This window comes from Salmo trutta, chromosome 25, assembly GCF_901001165.1.
Source record: "Salmo trutta chromosome 25, fSalTru1.1, whole genome shotgun sequence".
NCBI classification, from domain to species: Eukaryota; Metazoa; Chordata; class Actinopteri; order Salmoniformes; family Salmonidae; genus Salmo; species Salmo trutta.
The window spans coordinates 15,039,788-15,064,406 of NC_042981.1; the positions used below are offsets into that span (position 1 = coordinate 15,039,788).

At 44.5% G+C, this 24,619-nt stretch overlaps 1 protein-coding gene across 1 annotated transcript in view; it reads left to right on the forward strand.

The window, feature by feature from the left end:
- Positions 1-1,848: 1,848 nt before the first annotated feature.
- Positions 1,849-24,619, forward strand: part of LOC115161785 (vegetative cell wall protein gp1-like) — a 79,879-nt gene continuing 57,108 nt past the window's right edge. The window contains exon 1 of the mRNA XM_029712565.1: positions 1,849-1,974. Coding sequence (XP_029568425.1) covers positions 1,849-1,974 — 126 coding nt within the window. The remainder of the gene's footprint in view (positions 1,975-24,619) is intronic.

Below are 24,619 nucleotides of genomic sequence, written 5' to 3' on the forward strand. Positions count from 1 at the left end.
TGGGTTTCAGTTACCCACTACCTCTCATCGCCACGGCGGTGGAGTCATTTCACGGGGCGCGCTTCTTCACAAAGCTGGATCTCAGGAGCGCGTACAATTTGGTGCGTATCCGAGAGGGGGACGAGTGGAAAACTGCATTTAGTACCACATCTGGCCATTATGAGTACCTCGTCATGCCGTATGGGTTAAAAAATGCTCCCGCCATCTTCCAATCCTTTGTGGACGAGATTCTCCGGGACCTGCTCGGTCAGGGTGTGGTGGTGTACATCGACGACATTCTGATCTACTCCGCCACACGCGCCGCGTATGTGTCTCTTGTGCGCAAAGTGCTTGGGCGACTGTTGGAGCATGACCTGTACGTCAAGGCTTGAGAAATGTGAGTTCTCCAAAGAAGGCGTCTTTTTTCTGGGGTATCGCATTTCCACATCCGGGGTGGTGATGGAATGTGACCGCATTTCGGCCGTGCGTAATTGGCCTACTCCCACCACGGTGAAGGAGGTGCAGTGGTTCTTGGGGTTTGCCAATTACTACCGGAGGTTTATCCGGGGCTTTGGGCAGGTGGCAGCTCCCATTACCTCACTGATGAAGGGGGGGCCGGTGCGGTTGCGGTGGTCGGCGGAGGCGGACAGGGCTTTTAGTCGGCTGAAGGCTCTGTTTACCGATGCTCCAGCGCTGGCGCATCCGGATCCCTCTTTGCCATTCATAGTGGAGGTGGACATGTCCGAGGCTGGGGTGGGAGCCATGCTATCACAGCGCTCGGGCGCGCCCCCGAAGCTTCGCCCCTGTGCTTTCTTCTCTAAGAAGCTGAGTCCGGCGGAGCGTAACTATGATGTGGGGGACAGGGAGTTGCTGGCTGTGGTAAGAGCCCTGAAGGTGTGGAGACATTGGCTTGAGGGGGCGCGACACCATTTTCTCATCTGGACTGACCACCGTAATCTGGAGTACATCTGGGTGGCGAGGAGACTGAACCCTCATCAAGCCAGGTGGGCGATGTTCTTTACGAGATTTCAGTTCACGATCTCGTACATCCCAGGTTCCCGGAACACTAAGGCCGACGCACTGTCTCGTCTCCATGACACCGAGGAATGGTCCACCGATCCCACTCCCATACTTTCAGCCTCCTGCCTGGTGGCACCGGTGGTCTGGGAGGTGGATGCGGACATCGAGCAGGCGCTACAGGTGGAACCTACTCCCCCTCAATGTCCCGTGGGTCGTAAGAACATCCCGCTCGGTGTCCGCGATCGGTTGATTCGGTGGGCACACACGCTACCCTCCTCGGGTCATCCAGGGATTGAGCGGACGGTGTGGGGTCTTAGTGGGAAATACTGGTGGCCCACCTTGGTGAAGGACGTGAGGCGCTATGTCTCCTCCTGTTCGGTGTGCGCTCAGTGTAAGGCTCCTAGGCACCTGTCTAGAGGGAAATTACAGCCCCTCCCAGTTCCACAGCGACCATGGTCCCACCTGTCAGTGGATTTCCTCACAGACCTCCCGCCGTCTCAGGGGAAAACCACAATCCTGGTCGTTGTGGATCGGTTCTCTAAGTCCTGCCGTCTGCTCCCTTTACCCGGTCTTCCTACGGCCCTGCAGACGGCGGAGGCCCTGTTCACCCACGTCTTCCGGCACTACGGGGTGCCTGAGGACTTCGTCTCTGATCGAGGCCCCCAGATCACGTCCCGGGTGTGGCGGGTGTTCATGGAGCGACTGGGGGTTTCGGTCAGTTTGACCTCAGGTTTTCACCACGAGAGTAATGGGCAGGTAGAGAGGATTAATCAGGATGTGGGCAGGTTTCTGCGGTCCTATTGCTGGGACCGGCCAGGGGAGTGGGGGAAGTTCATGCAATTGGCCGAGATGGCGCAGAACTCTTTCCGCCTCTCCTCTACCAACCTGTTGCCTTTTCAGTGTGTGTTGGGTTACCAGCCGGTCCTGGTGCCCTGGCATCAGAGCCTGACGGAGACCCCTGCGGTGGAGGACTGGGTCCAGCGCTCTAAGGAGACATGGAACGCCATTCAGGAATCCCTTGAACGGGCCAGGGGATGACAAAAGGAGAGCGCTGACCGCCGCCGCTGTGAGGCCCCCGTGTTTACCCCGGGGGAGAGAGTCTGGCTCTCAACCCGGAACCTGCCCCTCCGCCTGCCCTGCCGGAAACTGGGTCTGCGGTTTGTGGGGCCATTTAAAGTCCTGAGGAGAATAAAGGAGGTGTGTTACAGGTTACAGCTTCCCTCTTATTATCGTATTAACCCCTCGTTTCATGTGTCTCTCCTCAGGCCAGTGGTAGCTGGTCCACTGCAGGACGCTGAGGTACAGGAGGTCCCTCTGCCCCCCTGGACATCGGGGGGGCCCCGGCGTACACAGTCCGGTCCATCTTGGACTCCAGGCGCCGGGTAAGGGGCCTGCAGTACCTCGGGGACTGGGAGGGGTACGGTCCGGAGGAGAGGTGCTGGGTACCGGTGGAGGACATCTTGGACCCATCACTGATGCAGGAGTTCCATAGCCTCCATCCGCATCGCCCTGCGCCTCGCCCTCTGGGTCGTCCTCGAGGCCCCCGTCGGCACGCTGCGGGAGTCGCGCATCGGGGGGGTACTGTCACAACGTCGACTGAAGGTGGCGCCTCTCCTCGTTCGGGCGGCGCTCGGCAGTCGTCGTCGCCGGCCTACTAGCTGCCACCGATCCTCTGTTCATTTTCTTTTGGTTAGGTCTAGTTTAGGTTTGCACCTGTATTGTGTTAGTTCATTAGTGGGGGGGGTATTTAGTCTTTCTATTTAGGTTTGGGTTTGTGCGTGATTGTTTTCGTCAGGTTTGTTAGGCTGGGGTTAGGTGTTTTTTCCCTCTGCCTTTGTGTTTGTAAGGCTGCGAGTTTTGGGCTGCGCCCCTACTCTGTTTTCGGGCTCGTTCCGTTATTTGTATTGTTGCCCTGCCTTACCTGTTTTTGGCAGTTGTGGATTGTGCCTATTAAACGTGTGTTCACGGATATTAGTCTCTTGCGCCTGACTATCCCCTCCTGCTTCCTTGAGTACCCTTGACACTTTCTCTCTCTCTATTCCTCTCTCTGTCTCTGGCTAGAAGATATTGCTCCTGCCCTCCCTTTGCCTCTCTACCCGTTAGCTTTTGCTGGCAATTATCCAAAGGAGACTTTTGTTCTTGTGGTCAGAGGTGTTTTCCCTGTGGTACGTACAGTACACTCGGGTCTACATGGGCTAGTCGGGGCTCATCTCGTAATTCTGTGCGTTTTGGAAAATGAAAAGGGTCAAACTATTATTAGTTATCTAACGCAATCTAACACTGTCAAACCACTGTAAGCTCCTTATGTAATGCTGCTCTTGTTCCCAGGACTACATTTTCAGTTAACCAGTTTACCTGATCAATATGTTGGAGAGGAATGAGTTTTGACTTCAATTTCCTCACACATTTTGATTCTCCAGGAATTATGGAAATTAATCACTTCCTGAACTACATTACCTGCCATTCTTGACTCCTTATAGCTTGTGCTTATCATGACACTAGGCGAGACCCAAATGCAGACACAGGAGGCAGATGGTTGAAGTTTAAGATGTTTAATAAATCCAAAGGGAATAGGCAAGAGAATGGTCGTGGACAGGCAAAAGATCATAACCAGATCAGAGCCCAGGAGGTACAAAGTGGCAGGCAGGCTCGTGACAGTGCTAAGGATCCAAGACACACATGCATTTAGCTTGACCTGGAACCAGTTCTTGAATTGGGCCAGTACACACCAGTACTGAGTTCTGACACCTAACATTTTCTGCTGCTTAAGTACAGACACCTCTTATAGAATACTATATTCAATAACTAATTTTAAAGAGCACCGACACCCAAAACTAGTAAGAACACAATGGGCACAGACATCAATTCAAAGTATATTTCACGTTGGTTCAACATCATTTTGTTTCAGAAAGGCCTGCCATTTGCACAGGTTCTTTTTAGAATACACTGAACACCTGAAAGACAGAAGCAGCAGTAAATGCTTTGAAAGACCAGGCCATGTATTTGGCATCTGTTTATAAAGCATTTACTGGACAAAAAAATACTTATTTCCATAGTAATAAAGCAAGCCACCTGCATCAATCAAGGACCAAAGAGCTGGTTTTGGTGAGCGGACCACATTTTATTGACAGCATGCTTCAGGGCTGACCACAACCAAGACTCTGTCTTTACTGAAGTATTTACAATGATACGGCTCTGCTGAGGAAAGCGATAATGGTACTGGATTATTTTTATGTGACCTGATGGGATAAGTAGAGGAACCCAACCTCCTCTTCTATAATGTTCTTACTGAGGATCTAGGAAGGGTGATGATAGAGAATTAGACATAAACAAAAAATATATATACACAGAAGCCTTAGAACTCCTAGAATTATATCATATTACATTCAGGTTGTGGGATGTACTGCATACAATAATAGATCTCACATTCGTTGGTATTGGAAGCACCATGGTCCAGAAGCACCATATAAAACCAGATCCAGAATTCTCCCATCTTAGTTCAGTCAGTACATAGCGGTCGCGTTCCAGGCTGACTACATTGCAGACGCATGCCAGCTCTCACAACATAATATAATATACCAATCTGATGCCCGACAGCGTAGGCAATGGCTTTGTGCACAACCATTGGTTGATGCAATGCAAGTCTGTAATGTAGTCGGCCTGGAACGCAACCAATTGGTTGGTCATTCATTTGACCTCTGTTGTGTAAATGTCAGTCACCAGACCCCTGACACACTCTCCAAGAATGACAGTAAACTACAGCCCCAAAAAAACACAAACACAGTTTTTTTTACAAATAAATAATTATTTAGGACCAGAGCAGAGACAACTGAATGAATCCAAATCTACAAGGAGCCAGCTGAGCTAGCAATACCTGTCTTCTCAGCAAAAAAAAACTATTTCTAGCCCTGTCTGTGTGTCATAACGGGAGTTTGTCATTTGCACACCAGCACTCTTTAATTACCTGCCTTTTCAAGGCACTCTCCGGGCGAGACAGAGTCCCCCGCTCTCATTCACAGAGAAATAGTCCCAAATCGCAAGCTATTCCCTATATAGTGCACTAGGGCCCTGGTCAAAAGCACTGCCCTATGTTGGAAATAGGAAATAGGGTGCCATTTGGGACGCCTGCTGACAGCCATCCAGCCGTCCATGTTAAAACAATCCCCAGAGAAGAAAAGACCCTGAAACATCAAACTTCATCCCCAGAGTAGATGTATAGTTAAACTGGATAGCCGGTTGGTCTTTTGGATGGCATGTCATTTAGTTCACCTCTCCAGGACGCGGTGTTATAAGGACGATTACATGCGCTGTCCGTGTCTGTCTGTGACGGCCAGTGTTGCATCCAAAATGGCACCCTATTCCCTATATAGTGCATTATTTTGACCAGGGCCCATAGGGCTCTGTTCAATGTAGGGAACTATAAAGGGAATAGGGTGCCATTTGGGATGCAAACCAGGCCATTACCCAGCATGCGCATCACGTGTGGCTGTCAACATTTTTCAGTTAGCAGTTAAGCAAACTCAGAATATGTTGGGGCTGGGAGTGTGTCAGGATTTGGATTGGTGGTTAGGGATGGCAGTCTGCAGACATATGAACATATTTCCATAATTCCTGCATGGAGACCCATGTACGCATGGTTTCTCAAGCTGCTGTTGTAGGCTAATGGGTGGCAGTGGGTGCAGAAACACCCTCAGACACAGATGCACTGCCACCCATTAGCATACAACAGCAGCTTGAGAAACTGCGCAGACATTTTGGGTCTCTGTGTATTTGTTGTTAAGTGCTTTCAATACCAATAAACCAGCAATATTTTAGATGAATCTGTTCCATTGACAAAGAAAGAATAAAAAAAGTGCAGACAAGGTGAGGGCAAACAATAAAGTAAGAATTTAATCTGATCCAAAATCCCAACACCATCGAATGGAGAGAGGCAACAGTGTGGCTAGGATCTCTCTCTCCTAATCTCTCTCTCATCTCTCTCTCCCATCCTCACTCTCCCATCCTCACTTTCTCTCTCTGTCTCTTTGTCTCCCATCCTCTCTCTCTCTCCTGCTCAGCTTGGCTTGCATAAATGCCAGCCCTGCTACCTGAAAACATTTGTTTTGATTTATGAGGAAGTTTGTGCTGTTCACATAATAAATATTTTACCTCCATGAAACTATTTCCCTGGTATTCATCAACGGAATATATACAGTACTAGTCAAAAGTTTGGACACACCTACTCATTCAAGGGTTTTTCTTAATTTTTTTACTATTTTCTACATTGTAGAATAATAGTGAAGACATTAAAACTATGAAATAACACATACGGAATTATGTAGTAACCAAAACAGTTTTATTAAACAAATCAAAATACATGTTATATTTGAGATTCTTCAAAGTAGCCACCCTTTGCCTTGATGGCAGCTTTGCACACTCTTGGATTCTCTCAACCAGCTTTATGAGGTAGTCACCTGGAATGCATTTCGATTACCAGGTGTGACTTGTTAAAATTTAAATAGTGGAATTTCTTTCCTTATTAATGCGTTTGAGCCAATCAGTTGTGATGTGACAAGGTAGGCGTGGTAAACAGAAGATAACTTTATTTGGTAAAAGACCAAGTCCATATTATGGCAAGAACAGCTGAAATAAGCAAAGAGAAACAGTAGTCCATCATTACTTTAACCCTTGTGTAGTCTTAGCATTCGGTTTACTCCCCTTGTCCTCAGGGTAAAAAATAACCCGCCTTCACTAAACCCCTAAAATAAAGAGGCTAAATTGAATTTTAAACCCTAAATCTATTTTGCATGAAGAAACAACATGTCATTCATCACAAACTTTGTGAATATCTGGGTTTTCCCTCTTCACAATGCATAAAGACTGCATTTAATCAGTGGACACCACTAATTTGTATTATAACACACCTGTCATAATTATTTCTTTACTTAAGTAGAGGTTTATTATTATTATTGCTAAAGATACTGCTAAATATTTTTTTTTGCAAGAGATAGCACTTGTGTAGCCTAACAAAGTAACAGAAATGTGCAAACAGTAGTTTTCAATGCATTTTATTGAAGGGAAACAATAACAGTCTTGAACTTTTTTGGCAACATAGTGATACATTAGTATATACTGTACAATAAGTAACTCAACTACAAAATACTAGTCTTCTCCCATTTTTTGAACCCACAAGGTGTATAAACAGCAACAATACATAACAATAAAATTAGATACTAGATACAAAAGAAAAATGTGAAGAACATAAATCAATCAACTCTAATTAGCACATGTAGGAAAGTATACAAGTGTGTGTGGATGGACTTTGCAGATGTATTTCTCACATGTGCAGCACATAGTATTTGTTTTACAGTCCTTTGGGGGTCAGAATTGGCATCTCCTCCTCTTTCCTGCCCCAGCTGCAGCCTCACGTGGATCAGTACAAGATTCAGCCCCTGAACAGCTTTCACAAGCCCTGCAGAGGCTGCTGTGCAGGGGAGGCACTCCCTTCTTTGAATGTGTGGGGTTACAAGTGCCTTTCCCAGCTGCTCCAGGAACACCCTCCTCTTGTTCCGCATATCAGGCATCCAGGTAGTATTGATCTTGTTTCATATCACGAAGGCATTGTATGAGGACACATCAATGATGATATGGAAGATGACCAGGGGCCAGCGTGCAGTCATCCACCTGCAGCTGTAAGTTCCAATCACCTTGTCCAAGTTGTACACGCCTCCTTTGTTGTGGTTGTAGTCCAGGAGGATGACTGGCTTCCTGTCCTCATGATCACTGATCTCAGCCGTTTTGTGCAGTGTGCTCAGGAGGACCATTCTTGTTCCTATTTGGGAGGTACGGCGAAGGCTTACTTTGATGAGAAGGCCTCTCTCCCCCTTGTTGTGAGGAGTGCAGGGGGGAGCTCAGGCATGTTCTTTCTAACTGTGCCAACCATGGTGATCTTCCTCTTCAGGAGCTGCTGACTGAGTTCATAAGAGGTGAAGAAATTGTCACACGTGATATTGTGCCCCCTCAGTCCACCTGTCACATCAAGCACAACACACATCCCCTGGTTCTTCTCCGGGCCTCCACTGGTCGGCTTCCCTGTGAAGACTTGTACCTTCCAAGCGTAGCTGGATTGTGTGTCACAGGCCACCCATATCTTGATGCCATACTTTGCTGGCTTGCTGGGCAAATACGACATTTTGACAAAAGAGATTATGAGTAATTAGTATCAGTGTCACAGAAAACAATCACATAAATCAATGATAATACAGCAATACATAATACAATTAACAGTGAAAATCACTTAGATTACAGATATGGAAAAAACGATTGACCTCTGAATGGAACCAGTTGCTCATCCACTGAAAAAATCAGATCTACGACCTGTTGGGCACTGAAACGTGCAGTCATGGCTTAAGCAAAGAGAGAACTGAGAGAACTGGGGGGACTGTTATATGCAGCACCTTTATAGCCTCTGACTGCATTCCCCATTATTAAACAATGCTTTCAAGAAATGTTTATTTTGTCTGAAATGTTGTTTTGTCTGTGAACTTGAGTCATGTGTGTGGTCGTGGGGGGAGATGCTGCACATGCACAAGAAAGTTTTAGCTCAATCAGTAGCACACATAATCTCAATTTCTCATTGTGTGTGTGTGTATGTGTGTCTGTGTCTTCGTGGTTTTTGTGGTGTGTAAATGATTTATAACTGCCTGAACAAAAATGACCCTAAGACAATCTTTGTACCCTGGTGGTGTACAGCTTCATGAAAATATGAACAAAGGCAATGTGCCACTTGTTCTAATGTTGAGGGGGTTTCTCTGCTGTTAAACATAGTGGCGGGTAATTTTTGACCTTTAAGACAACACAAGGGTTAAAACATGAAGGTCAGTCAATATGAAAAATTTCAAGAACTTTGAACATTTCTTCAAGTGCAGTCGCAAAAACCATCAAGCGCCATGATGAAACTGCTTCTCATGAGTACCGCCACAGGAAAGGAAGACCCAGAGTTACCTCTGCTGCAGAGGACAAGTTCATTAGTTACCAGCCTCAGAAATTGCAACCCAAATAAATGCTTTACAGAGTTTAAGTAACAGACACATGTCAACATCAACTGTTCAGCGAAAACTGCATGAATCAAGCCTTCATGGTTGAATTGCTGCAAAGAAACCACTACTAAAGGACACCAATAAGAAGAAGAGACCTGCTTGGGCCAAGAAACATGAGCAAAGGTACATTAGACCACTGTAAATCTGTCCTTTGGTCTGATGAGTCCAAATTGGAGATTTTTGGTTCCAGACACCATGTCTTTGTTAGACGCAGAGTAGGTGAACGGATGATCTCCGCATGCGTAGCTCCCAACGTGTAGCATGGAGGAGGTGGTGTGATGGAGTGGGGGTGCTTTTCTGGTGACACTATCTGTGATTTACTTAGATTTCAAGGCACACTTAACCAGCATGGCTACCACAGCATTCTGCAGCGATACACCATCCCATCTGGTTTGCGCTTAGTGGGACTATCATTTGTTTTTCAACAGGACAATGACCCAACACACCTCCGGGCTGTGTAAGGGCTATTTGACCAAGAAGTAGAGTGCTGCATCCAATGTCCTGGCCTCAACAATCACCCAACCTCAACCCAATTGAGATGGTTTGGGATGAGTTGGACCACACAGTGAAGGAAAAGCAGCCCACAATCTGGTTGAGAGAATGCCAAGAATGTGCAAAGCTGTCATCAAGGCAAAGGGTGGCTACTTTGAAGAATCTAAAATCAAATATATATTTAGATTTGTTTAGGACTTTTTTGGTTACTACAAGTTTTGATGTCTTCACTATTATTCCACAATGTATAAAAGGGTCCAGGGAAAGGCACTCAGGGATCATGGTTAGGTTTAGCCGGAATGTAGCGGGAATTGCTAACGGCCTGCCTACTTCACAGTATCGAGTTCCGAACACATACAGAACATACCGTTCGGCCTGCAAACCATATCTCACTTCTCTAACCCATTGTCTATGGTAGTATTAACAAAAGTCCTGTTAACAAAAATAATGAAAAGTTGGATCCATTGTCACACAGATGTAAGACAACCACATAAACTGTCTCATTTCCCTGCTATCCCCCTCTCTCTCTCTCTCTCTCTTTCTCTCTCTCGCTCGCTCTCTCTCTCTGTGCCCCCCTTACCTTCCTACTAAGCTGTTTGCGACCAGGATTTTTGTTCAATCGAGTACAGGCTTAACTGAATGACAACAGACAAAATACAATATGGAATTGTATTGAATAGTTTGGGGTAGGCCTCGTCTCTGAGAAATTCTCCTCACAGCCAGATGCTGATGACAGGTTGCCCTTTGCTGGGCAGTTGGCATCGAAACTCCCCCGCTTGGAGAACGGGGTTCCGATGACAGGCCTTCAGGTTATTATGCTGGTGGTGGTGGGGAGGTGAAAGGTCGTTGGAAGACAATTGCTGCAAAATCAAGTGAGAGACAAGGGGTGAGTTGACATAAATACACCCCTAGACTGATGCCCATTGGTTGACAGACAGGGAAGTGATTATTGCACAAGTGAACCCATAGGTTAATCAGCAAGCTTGATGGAAATGCCTTAGTGTCCCATGCTCATTGGCTGAAGTTAATAGGTGAATGACATTCCCTCCGCTTGCTAATGGTGAAGAGGAGAGACGTAACATTATAAACACTACCATACCAATATCTTTGCTGATGAGGTAACGTTAAAAACATTACCATATCTGCTATGCTGATGAGGTAACGTTAAAAACATTACCATATCTGCTATGCTGATGAGGTAACGTTAAAAACATTACCATATCTGCTATGCTGATGCGGTAACATAACCGCTACCCTATAAATACCAGCTATGGTGATGAGGTAACGTGATAGACACTAGCTTATAAAAACCTGCTTTGCTGATGAGTGAGATAGGAACCGATGTGAATAATAGAGTTTACTAGATGAATGAAATGACAATCAATTCAGACCAGCCTTGCTGATTGAACTTTCATAACTACATTTGTCTCTTCTTCTACCTCGGTTAATGACACACATCACACTCATTGTCTCTTCTTCTACCTCGGTTAATGACACACATCACACTCATTGTCTCTTCTTCTACCTCGGTTAATGTCACACATCACACTCATTGTTTCTTCTTCTACCTCGGTTAATGACACACATCACACTCATTGTTTCTTCTCCTACCTCGGTTAATGTCATACATCACACCTGAATAGAACAGAGCAGCATTGTAAGATGCAGGCTATAGATAACAAACAATTACCTGTGAATCCTCTGTCCGTAGCAGTATGAGGTCCCTCTCTGTGTATTGGAACACTAAGCAGTAGAGATGGAAATGACAGTGGCATTGGGAGTTGGGTGTAACAGTGGGAGGTCGTCCTCTTCTCCTCCCCATCTGGATGGCTTTTTCTCCACCCTCCCTCCCTCCCTCACATTCCCTCCCTCCGTCACGCTCCCTCCCTCACAATCCCTCCTTCCCTCACACTCCCTCCCTCACAATCCCTCTGTGTTGAGACTTGGCTTAATCACCCAGCAAGCAGCTATATGCAAAGATCAGCTTCATTGATTAAGTATGATTGGGGAGAGTGGGAGGGTTGTCATCTTCCATGCCTGATAGGGATATCTCTATATGGCTCCATGGGAGACTGGCTAGTTTAGGTTTTCACATACAGGAGTGGTTAAAAGCATACTTTGCTCTTCTTCGTTTTCTCTTAAAACATAATGCAAAAGCTATTGTCTATTGTTTTGTTCTTTGTCAATTCTCATTCAGTAAGGCCTTTCACTGGCAGATCGAGGGATCATATCAGAATTCCTGGCTTGTTGTTGACGTCAATTTATCAGTTAATTACCAGTGAGAAAAGACTTCAGCTCTCAAGGTCCCAAATGGCACCCTATGGGCCCTGGTAAAAAGTAGTGTACTATGTAGGGAAAAGGATGCCAATGACAATCGTTATCGTCCACTCTCTAAACGACTGAGGAATATCTAGTAGCATCGGTCCAGTTCATGATTTCATAAACAATTTATTCCATAAATTATTTAATCCCCCCCATCAGTTTACAGATAGTCAGATATGCACCAGACTAGAGTACACAGAGAGAAGCATGGATGTGTGATCTGTCCAATTTGAAAGTAAGATGGGGGGGGGTCGTTAACTCCAGACAAGAATCACATCGAGCTGACCTACTGATGACCCATAGCTGTCCAAGAGGCTCTGTGTGTGTGTTTACTTGTGTCACTGCTTGTGTCTGCATGTGTGTGTGCGTGTCACTGCCAAATCAAGTGGAGAACCCAGATTTTAGCTTCAACTATACTAACATTTTCTCCAGGGACAGAGAGAGCCATTGGTCAGATGCCCCTAGACCCTCTAAACAAAAAGGAATCTTCATATCCACTTAAAACGAATAAACATACAGCACATAAAGTAAGCTGTATAGCAGGGCTGTCAAACTCATTCCATGGAGGGCCTAGTGTCTGCTGGTTTTTGGTTTTCCTTTAAATGAAGACCTAGAAAACCAGGTGAGGGGAGTTCCTTACTAATCAGTGACCTTAATTCATCAATCAAGGACAAGGGAATAGCAAAAAACCCACAGACACATATGGCCTTCCATGGAATGAGTTTGTCTGTATAATGTAGACAGAGAGACAGACACCATTATATTTATGTTCATGGAGGCATAACAATTATAATCTTCCAATGTTTCTCTCTGTCTTGAATGTCTCAGTGCAGATATACAATAAAGAATGAGAATCAGAGAGAGCGACAGAGAGTAGACTGCTAGATCAGAAGCTCCCTGTTGGAGCCTCCTGTGACAGAAGCTGTGTGGAAATGAATTTGGACTGCAGCCACAGTGAATGACCATATCAGATTACCCCTATGCAAATACCCCAAATTAAGAGTAGAAGAGAAAGAACAACAGGCTTGCTCTATTAGCCACCTAGAGAGATAGTTGACACCTTATCTCCCCCAGAAAGGCTGTGGCTCTGTCCCAAATAGTACCCTATTATCTATACAGCACACTACTTTGGACCAGAGCATTATGGGCCCTGAGCAAAAGCAGCAAACTATAAAGGGAACAGATTTCCATTTGGGACGCAACCAGGGAGAGCCTGACGACCATCAAGCCCAGCCTGACAAAGACTTTCTGCAGGAATGGATGATATTTGTAACAGGCCAACCGACCGACCACTGGGTTTTAATAATGTGGTTGTGTCTCAAATGGCACCCTATTCCCTATATAGTGCACTACTTTTGACCAGGGTCTATGGGACTCTAGTCAAAAGTAATGCACTATAGAGGAAATAGGGTGTCATTTGGGATGCATGTAGTGTCTCTGGGTTGGAGGGATAGAGAGAGAAGATGAAGAGGATGAGATATTTGCTGTTTAACATCGTGGGGTGCTAAAGCTAGGATAAGGACTTACGCTGTCATCCAGGTCAAAGATTATCTACAGTTGAAGTCGGAAGTTTACATACACTTAGGTTGGAATCATTAAAACTCGTTTTTCAACCACTCCACAAATTTAACAAACTATAGTTTTGGCAAGTCTGTTAGGACATCTACTTTGTGCATGACACAAGTAATTTTTCCAACAATTGTTTACAGACAGATTATTTCATTTATAATTCACTGTATCACAATTCCAGTGGGGCAGAAGTTTACATACACTAAGTTGACTGTGCCTTTAAACAGCTCTGAAAATTCAGCAGAACATAATGTCATGGCTTTAGAAGCTTCTGATAGGCTAATTGACATCATTTGAGTCAATTGGAGGTGTACCTGTGGATGTATTTCAAGGCCTACCTTCAGACTCAGTGCCTCTTTGCTTGACATGATGGGAAAATCAAAAGAAATCAGCCAAGACCTCAGAAAACAAATTGTAGGCCTCCACAAGTCTGGTTCATCCTTAGGAGCAATTTCCAAATGCCTAAAGGTACCACATTCATCTGTACAAACAATAGTACACAAGTATGAACACCATGGGACCATGCAGCCATTGTACCGCTCAGGAAGGAGACGCGTTCTGTTTCCTAGAGATGAACGTACTTTGGTGCAAAAAGTGCAAATCAATCTCAGAACAACAGCAAAGGACCTTGTGAAGATGCTGGAGGACACAGGTACAAAAGTATCTATATCCACAGTAAAATGAGTCCTATATCGACATAACCTGAAAGGCCGCTCAGCAAGGAAGAAGCCACTGCTCCAAAAACGCCATAAAAAACGCGAGACCACGGTTTGCAACTGCACATGGGGACAAAGATCATACTTTTTGGAGAACTGTCCTCTGGTCTGATGAAACAAAAATAGAACTGTTTGGCCATAATGACCATCGTTATGCTTGGAGGAAAAACACCACCCCAAGCGTGAAGCGCGGTGGTGGCAGCATCATGTTGTGGGGGTGCTTTCCTGCAGGAGAGACTGGTGCACTTCACAAAATAGATGGCATCATGTGGGAGGAAAATTATGTCAGTCAGGAAGTTAAAGCTTCTTCCAAATGACCCCAAGCATACTTCCAAAGTTGTGACAAAATGGCTTAAAGGACAACAAAGTCAAGGTATAGGAGTGGCCATCATAAAGCCCCGACCTCAATCCTATAGAAAATTTGTGGGCAGTACTGAAAAAGTGTGTGCGAGCAAAGAGGCCTACAAACCTGACTCAGTTACACCAGCTCTGGAGGATTGGGACAAAATTCACCAAACTTAATGTGGGAAGCTTGTGGAAGGCTACCCAAAACGTTTGACCCAAGTTTAACAATTTTACGGCAATGCTACCAAATACTAATATAGTATATGTAAACTTCTGACCCACTGGGAATGTGATGAAAGAAATAAAAGCTGATATAAATCATTCTCTCCACTATTATTCTGACATTTCACATTCTTAAAATAAAGTGGTGATCCTAATTTTTACTTGGATTAAATGTCAGGAATTGAGGCTGCTGTTCTTTCCTGCCGATAGAGTCTATAATCCGCCAGCTGTATGTTCATAATGTTGTCGTTCAGCCACAACTCAGTGAATAATAAGAAATTACAGTTTTTAATGTCCCGTTGGTAGGTTATATGGGCTTTCAGTTCGTCCCATGTACTTTTCAGCGATTGAACGTTAGCTAGCAGGACGGAAGGCAAAGGCAGATTAGCCACTCGTCGCCTGATCCTCACAAGGCACCCTGATCTTTTTCTGCAAAATCTCGAAAGTTTCCTTCTCCAGCAAACGACGGGCCTGGTCGGGTGTCTGTGGTATATCCCTCCCGTCCAACCCATTGAAGAAAAACTCTTTGTCTAATATTAGGTGAGTAATTGCTTTTCTGATGTCCAAAAGCTCTTTTCAGTCATAAGAGACGGTAGCAGCAACATTATGTACAAAGCAGGTTACGAACAATGCAGAAAAACAAACAAAATAGCATGGTTGGTTAAGAGCCTAGAAGACGGCAGCCATCCCCTCCGGCACCATATTTTGTTACATAGTGGGACTGTCATTTGCTTTTCAACAGGACAATGACCCTGCACACCTCCGGGCTGTGTAAGGGCTATTTGACCAAGAAGGAAAATGATGGAGTGCTGCATCAGATGACCTGGCCTCCACAGTCACCTGACCTCAACCCAATTGAATTGGTTTGGGATGAGTTGGACTGCAGAGTGAAGGAAAAGCAGCCAACATGTGCTCAGCCTATGTGGGAACTCCTTCAAGACTGTTGGAAAAGCATTCCAGGTGAAGTTGGTTGAGAGAATTCCAAGAGTTTGCAAAGATTTTGTCAAGGCAAAGGGTGGCTACTTTGAAGAATCTAAAATCTAAAATATATTTTGATTTGTTCAACAATTTTTTGGTTACTACATGATTCCATATGTTATTTCATAGTTTTGATGTCTTCACTATTATTCTATAATCTAGAAAATATATTTTTTTAATTTTAAAAAGTTTAATCAGTATGTGTCCAAACTTTTGACTGGTACTGTATGTTGAAGAGAGTGGGGCTTAAGCTACATCCCTGTCTCACACCACAGCCCTGTGGAAAGCAATGGGTGTTTTTTCGTCAATTTTAACCACACACTTGTTGTTTGTGTACATGGATTTTATAATGTCAAAACCTTTTCCCCCAACACCCCCTTCCACAAATTTGTATAGCAGACCATCATGCCAAATTGAGACAAAAGCTTTTTTGAAATCAACAAAGCATTATAAGTCTTTGCCTTTGTTTTGGTTTGTGTATTTGTCAATTATGGTGTGCAGGAAGGAATACTTGGTCTGTCATACGGTAATTTGGTAAAAAGCCAATTTGACATTTGTTCAATACATTGTTTTCACTGAGGAAATATACAAGTCTGCTGTTAATGATAATGCAGAGGATTTTCCCAAGGTTGCTGTTGACGCATATCCCACTGTATTTATTGGGGTCAAATTTGTCTCCACTTTTGTGGATTGTGGTTATCAGTCCTTGATTCCAAATATTGGGGAAGATGCCAGAGCTGAGGATGATGTTATAGACTTTAAGTATAGCCAATCGGAATTTGCAGTCTGTATATTTGATCAATTCATGTAGGATACCTTCAACACCAACGTTGGAGGGTTTGTATTTTGTCCAGTAGTTAATTCTTCGAAAGCCAAGTCAACAAACAGATTACTGACTATTTCGAATCCCACCGCACCCTCTCCGCTATGCAATCTGGTTTCAGAGCTGGTCATGGGTGCACCTCAGCCACGCTCAAGGTCCTAAACGACATCGTAACCGCCATCGATAAGAAACAATACTGTGCTGCCGTATTCATTGACCTGGCCAAAGCTTTTGACTCTCTTAATCACCACATCCTCATCGGCAGACTTAGTAGCCTTGGTTTCTCAAACGATTGCGTCGCCTGGTTCACCAACTACTTCTCTGACAGAGTTCAGTGTGTCAAATCGGAGGGCTTACTGTCTGGACCTCTGGCAGTCTCCATGGGGGTACCACAGGGTTCAATTCTTGGGCCAACTCTTTTCTCTGTATACATAAATGATGTCGCTCTTGCTGCTGGTGAATCTCTGATCCACCTCTACGCAGACGACACCATTCTGTATACTTCTGGCCCTTCTTTGGACACTGTGTTAACAACCCTCCAGACGAGCTTCAATGCCATTCAACTCTCCTTCCGTGGCCTCCAACTGCTCCTAAACACAAGTAAAACTAAATGCATGCTCTTCAACCGATCGCTGCCTGCACCTGCCCGCCCATCCAGCATAACTTCTCTGGACGGTTCTAACTTAGAATTTGTGGACAACTACAAATACCTAGGTGTCTGGTTAGACTGTAAACTCTCCTTCCAGACTCACATCAATCATCTCCAATCCAAAGTGAAATCTAGAATTGGCTTCCTATTTCGCAACAAAGCATCCTTCACTCATGCTGCCAAACATACCCTCGTAAAACTGACCATCCTACCAATCCTCGACTTCGGCGATGTCATTTACAAAATAGCCTCCAATACCTTACTCAACAAGCTGGATGCAGTCTATCACAGTGCCATCCGTTTTGTCACCAAAGCCCCATATACAACACACCACTGCGATCTGTATGCTCTCGTTGGCTGGCCTTCACTTCATAATCGTCGCCAAACACATTAGCTCCAGGTCATCTACAAGACCCTGCTAGGTAAAGTCCCCCCTTATCTCCGCTCACTGGTCACCATAGCAGCACCCACCTGTAGCACGCGCTCCAACAGGTATATCTCTCTGGTCACCCCTAAAGCCAACTCCTCCTTTGGTCGTCTCTTCTTCCAGTTCTCTGCTGCCAACGACTGGAACGAACTACAAAAATCTCTGAAATTGGAAACACTTATCTCCCTCACTAGCTTTAAGCACCAGCTGTCAGAGCAGCTCACAGATCACTGCACCTGTACATAGCCCATCTATAATTTAGCCCAAACTACTACCTCTTCCCCTACTGTATTTATTTATTTTATTTATTTTGCTCCTTTGCACCATATTATTTATATTTGAACTTTGAACTTTCTTCAAACTACAAATCTACCATTCCAGTGTTTTTCTTGCTATACTTTATTTACTTTGCCACCATGGCATTTTTTGCTTTTACCTCCCTTATCTCACATCATTTGCTCACATTGTATATAGTCTTATTTTATTTTTTATTTTTTTTCTACTGTATTATTGACTGTATGTTGTTTACTCCATGTGTAACTCTGTGTTGTTGTATGTTGTCGAACTGCTTTGCTTTATCTTGGCCAGGTCGCAATTGTAAATGAGAACTTGTTCTCAACTTGCCTACCTGGTTAAATAAAGGTGAAATAAAATAAAATAAATAAATAAAATTCAATGTAATTGGAAGATCCACTGGGTTATAGTAGTATTTAATAGCTGATTCTAAGATTTGTAATTGATCATGTATGTTTTGGTGTTTAGTCTTTGTTATAGAGCCAAAAAGATTGGAGAAGTGTTTTAGACTCAGGTTTTCTGGGTCTCTATGTTTTGGTTGGATAGGTTTCTCAATTTCTTTCTTCGGTTTTTACATTCTTCATCAAACCATTTGTCATTGTTGTTCATTTTCTTAGGTTGTCAACTTTAAATGTTTTGATTTGATAGGGAAGCTGAGAGGTCAAATTTGCTGTTTAGGCTTTCTACTGCCAAGTTCACACCACCACTATTACAGTGAAATGTTTTGTCCAGGAAGTTGTCTAAAAGGGATTGAATTAGTTGTTGCCTAATTGTTTTTGGTAGGTTTCTACACTACTTTCCTTCCATCTATAGCATTTCTTAATATTGTGTAGTTCCTTTGGCTTTGATGCCTCATGATTGAGAAGTGCTCTGTTCAGGTAGACTGGTTTTGCAGTGATCTGATAGGGGTGTTTGTGGGCTGACTGTGAACGCCTTGAAAGACTCTGGGTTGAGGTCAATGATAAAGTAGTCTACAGTACTACTGCCAAGGGATGAGCTGTAGGTGTACCTACCATAGGAGTCTCCTCGACGCCTACCATTGACTATGTACAGACCCAGCGGGCGACAGAGCTACAGGAGTTGTGACCCATTCTTGTTGTTTGTTTTGCCATAGTTGTGTCTAGGGGGGCATATTTGGGAGGGAATACTGCCACCTCCAGTTAGATGTTTGTCCCCCTGCGTGCTGAGAGTGTCAGGTTCTTGTCAAGTTCTGGCATTTAGTTCGCCACAGACTAGTACATGTCCCTGGGCCTGGAAATGGTTGATCTCACCCTCTAGGATGGAAAAGCTGTCATCGTTAAAGTATGGGGATTATATTGGGGGGATATAGGTAGCACGTATGAGGACATTTTTCTCTGTTTCCTTATTAATTTATAGCCAGATGTAAAATGGTCCTGTTTTGACTAATTCAATAGAGTGGGTTAAGTCTGCTCTATACCAAATTAGCGTACACCCTGAGTCTCTTCCCTGTTTCTCACCTGGTAGTTTGGTGGATGGGACTACCAGCTCTCTGTAACCTAGAGGGAAACCAGTGGGTCCGTCTCATTTTACATTTTAGTCATTTTGCAGAAGCTCTTATCCAGAGCAACTTACAGTAGTGAATGCATACATTTCATTTCATGCATTTTTTTTTTGTACTGGCCCCCCATGGGAATCAACCCCACAATCCTGGCGTTGCACACACCATGCTGGCATTGCAAACACCATGCTCTACAAACTGAGCCACAGGGAAGACTCTATAACATGTTTCTTGTAGGATGACAATGTCTGTATTTCCAATTTCTTTTATGAAGTCTGTGTTCTTGCTCTTTAGGCCAAAGGCAGATGACCTCAGACCTTGTATATTCCAGGATGGGATAGTAAAAGCTTTGTGTTTCATAGTCTCTAGTGTTGTTTTTTTGTGATTTAGGCCTGGACCATTCCTCAAGGTGTGAGCAGAGCATGTTTCCTGTTGGGCCCCCAGGTTGTTTGTGCCCGTGTGAATTATAATGTGGCTGGGGGACCCTATTCTGTCCTCTGACAACAGCTCTAGGGCATGCCTAGTGTTTGGGGACCAGAGTTTAGCCACTTTGTGTTCGGGAAAAGTTTATTCTCTTGAATGTATTTGCCATTTGAGTCAATGAGGAGCACAATTCCTGGCATTTGTGTGTCCTCAGTGAATGTGTGGGGGTTGTCAGGAGAGCTATCGGGGAAGCTGACAGGGGGCTGTTAGGAGGGGGTGAGGTCTGTTGGGTTTGTGGGTCCTGTGTTGTCTGTCCCATTGTGGTGTTGAGGCTGTGGTGCGGGTCTGAGGTGGGCTGTTCTGCTGGCTTCTCTGGGGGAGTGTCCTGCTCTCTGTCACACCTCAGCTTTCTCACCTCCTCCTTCTGTGCTGTTGGCTGTCCCATGTGTTTCTCTCTCTCCTCCTTCACTGCATTTAGCTGTGCTATGTGTTCATCTCTCTCTTCCTTCACTGCATTTAGCTGTGCCATGTGTTTCTCTCTCTCCTCCTTCACTGCTGTTAGCTGTCCCATGTGTTCCTCTCTCTCCTCCTTCACTGCTGTTAGCTGTCCCATGTGTTCCTCTCTCTCCTCCTTCACTGCATTTAGCTGTGCCATGTGTTCCTCTCGCTCCTCATTCACTGCTGTTAGCTGTGCCATGTGTTCCTCTCTCTCCTCCTTCACTGCATTTAGCTGTGCCATGTGTTCCTCTCTCTCCTCCTTCACTGCTGTTAGCTGTGCCATGTGTTCCTCTCTCTCTTCCTTAAGTTCTCTCACCTCAGTCCGGAGTGCAGCCAGCTCTCTCAGACAGCTGTGGATCTCCACCTTCCACCCTCCGGGTCTTGTTGTGGGAGTGTTGTTGTGCTGGTCTATTTTGTGGGTCTTTTCTGTCTGGATTGTGCTCTGTGAATTTATCCCTCTCAATGATGGAGGAGCAGTGCAGTTGTGGGACCCGGGTGCGTTCAGTGCTGGAGGGGTTGACTATCCTCATCTGCAGGACAGTTTGAAGAGGTGTGCCCTCCTTCCTGGCTGAGTCGTTTACGAGCTCCCTGTGCCTAGGCCGAAGAGCCGTTCATGTCTGTTTTATTGGCGTTGTCATTGTAAAACCAAACTTCCTTGAAACTGATGTTAAAGACATACTGTAGCTATGTGTGTGTGTCTGAAGAAATGTTTGAAGCTGCTATGGCTGATAAAACAAATCAATAAAATGGGTTAACTTTTGTCCTTTGACGAAAATGTCATTTATTTAGCTGTCAAGAAAGCTGTTATTTAGGGCAACCATACAATACTACAAAATAGAGAAAAACATTTTATTCTAGGTGAAGTTCTTAATGAATGGTATCCCACTGGGCACAGATGTCACTTCAACGTCTAGTTTTGATTTATTTACATTTGGCTGAGTTGTCAACTAACGTGGATTCAGAGTGAAATCAACAAAACATTTTACCATGTCATTGGATTGAGCTAAAAAGTTGAGTAAAAAAATTAGAGATATTTGGGTTGAAATAATGTGGACATTTTTTTGATTCAACTACGTTTCAAGTAGACCACCATAGTCCCTGTGCCCAAGAACTCCAGTGGGGGGCAAAAAGTAGTGTCAACATTTTACATGTAAATTAAGCAGGCTGCTCTTCAGACTTTTTTAAGAAGAAAAAACACTAGTTGAACAGAACAGTGACAATCAAGGGGTTTAGTAGTTCATTGGCCTTGCATCACAGTGGGGATGCAGGAACTCAAAATAATGTTCCGCCTCAAGTTATTCTGTTTCCACTGTCGAGACTCTCGCCTCAACTTATATTTCTATCGTTAACTCAAGCTGAGACACTTTCATGATGGCACCAGAGGGTAGGGCTGCCATCTTATCGGCTCTCAACCAATCATGCTAATTTTTTTTTGCCTTGTTCGTAACTTGTTTGTACATAATGTTGCTGCTACCGTCACTTATGACCTAAACGAGCTTCTGGACATCAGAACTGGGATTATTCACCTAAAATTGGACGAGGAATTCTTCTTCAATGAGTCAGACACAAGGGATATACTGCAGACACCCGACCAAGCCCCGATCCCTGTGATTCGCTGGAGAAGGAAACTGAGATTTCGAGGCAAAAGATCAGGGTGGCTTGCGAGGATCAGGCGACGAGTGACTAAACTGCCCTTGCCTTCGTTCGGCTAGCTAACATTCAATCGCTGGAAAATGAATGGGACGAACTGAAAGCACGTAAATCCTGCCAATGGGACATTAAAAACGGTAATATCTTATGTTTCACTGAGTCGTGGCTGAATGACGATATTAAGAACATACAGCTGGCGGGTTATACACTCTCTTGGCAAGACAGAACAGCAGCCTCTGGTAAGACACGGGGTGTGGGCCTATCCATTTATGTAAACAACAGCTGGTGCATGATATCAAAGGAAGTCTCAAGATTTTGCTCGCCTGAGGTAGAGTATCTTGTGGTAAGCTGTAGACCACGCTATCTACCTAGAGAGTTTTCATCTGTGTTTTTCGTAGCTGTCTACATACAACCACAGAGTGAGGTTGGCACAAAAACCGCACTCAATGAGCTGTATTCCGCCATAAGCAAACAGGAAAACGTTCATCCAAAGGCAGGCTCCTAGTGGCCAGTGACTTTAATGCAGGGAAACTTAAATCCGTTTTACCAAATTTCTATCAGCATGTTAAATATGTAACCAGAGGGCAAAACATTCTAGACCACCTTTACTCCACACACAGAGACGCAGGCAAAGTTCTCCCTCACCCTCCATTTGGCAAATCTGACCATAACTCTATCCTCCTGATTCCTGCTTACAAGCAAACATGAAAGCAGGAAGCACCAGTGACTCAGTCCATAAAAAAAGTGGTCAGATGAAGCAGATGGTAAAGAACCGGACTGTTTTGCTAGCACAGACTGGAATATGTTTTGGGATTCTTCCCATGGCATTGAGGAGTATACCACATCAGTCAATGGCTTGATCAATAAGTGCATCGAGGACGTGGTCCCCACAGAGGCCATGGATTACAGGCAACATTCGCACTGAGCTAAAGGGTAGAGCTGCCACTTTCAAGGATCGGGACTCGGAAGCTTATAAGAAATCCCGCAATGCTTTCCGACAAACCATCAAACAGGCAAAGCATCAATACAGGACTAAGATTGAATCGTACTACACCTGCTCCGACGCTGGTCGGATATGGCAGGGCTTACAAACTATTACAGACTACAAAGGGAAGCACAGCCGAGAGCTGCCCAGTGACACAAGCCTACCAGCCGAGCTAAATAACTTATATGCTTGCTTCGAGGCAAGTTACACTGAAACATGCATGAGAGCATCAGCTGTTCTGGATAACTGTGTGATCACGCTCTCCGCAGCCAATGTGAGTAAGACCTTTTAACAGGTCAACATTCACAAGGCCGCTGGGCCAGACGGATTACCAGGACGTGTACTCCGAGCATGCACTGACCAACTGGCGAGTGTCTTCACTAACATTTTCAACCTCTCTCTGTCTTAGTCTGTAATTCCAGCATGTTTAAAGCACACCAACATAGTCCCCGTACCCATAACACTTTGTATCCAAGAACACTAATGTAACCTGCCTAAATGACTACCGACCCATAGCACTCATGTCTGTAGCCATGAAATGCTTTGAAAGGTTGGTCATGGCTCACATCAGCACCATTATCTCAGAACCCTTGATCCACTACAATTTGTGTACCGCACCAACAGATCCACAGATGATGCAATCTCTAAGGCACTCCACACTGCCCTTTCCCACCTGGACAAAAGGAACACCTATGGGAGAATGCTATTCATTGACTAGAGCTCAGCATTCAATACCATAGTGCCCTCAAAGCTCATCAGTAAGGTAAGGACCCTAGGACTAAACACCTCCCTCTGCAACTGGATCGCAGAATTCCTGATGGGCTGCCCCCAGGTGGTAAGGGTAGGTAACAAAACATCCGCTACGCACACCCGCAACACGGGGGCCCCTCAGGGATGCGTGCTCAGTTCCCTCCTGTACTGTTTATTTGTATGTGTTCAGTGGCAGACATATTTTGGGAAAACGTAGTAGAAAAAACCAACACACATCAACATGCAGACGTTCTCTACTTTCTCTGTTACTCTCTCTATCCAACACACACACAAATCAAATCTAATTGTATTTATCACATGTTTCTTAAACAACAGATAATACAGAGAGAAAGAAAATAGAGAAATAATAGAAAAGTAATGACACAATAATACAAGCAACATAAAAACACAATGAGTAACGCTAACTTGGCTATATACAGTACACAGGGTATCAGTACCAAGTTGATGTGCAGGGTTAAGCGGTTAATATTCCTCGTGTTGTTACAGCCTGAATTCAAAATTGATTAAATTGATTACTTATTTTTCTCACCCATCTACACACAATACCCCATAATGACAAGTTTTTTTTGGCAAATGTATTGAAAATGAAATACATAATTGTCTAATTTAAATAAGTATTTTTGACAGCTGTGAGACTCTCAGTACTCTCTAAAAGCTTTGCACACCTGGATTGTACAATTTGGGCACATTCTTCAAGCTCTGTCAAGTTGGTTGTTGATCATTCCTATACAGCCATTTTAAGTCTTGCCATAGACTTTCAAGCCAATTTAAGACAAGACTGTAGCTAGGCTACTCAGGAACATTCAATGTTGTCTTGGTAAGCTATTCCAGTGTATATTTGGCCTTGTGTTTAAGGTTA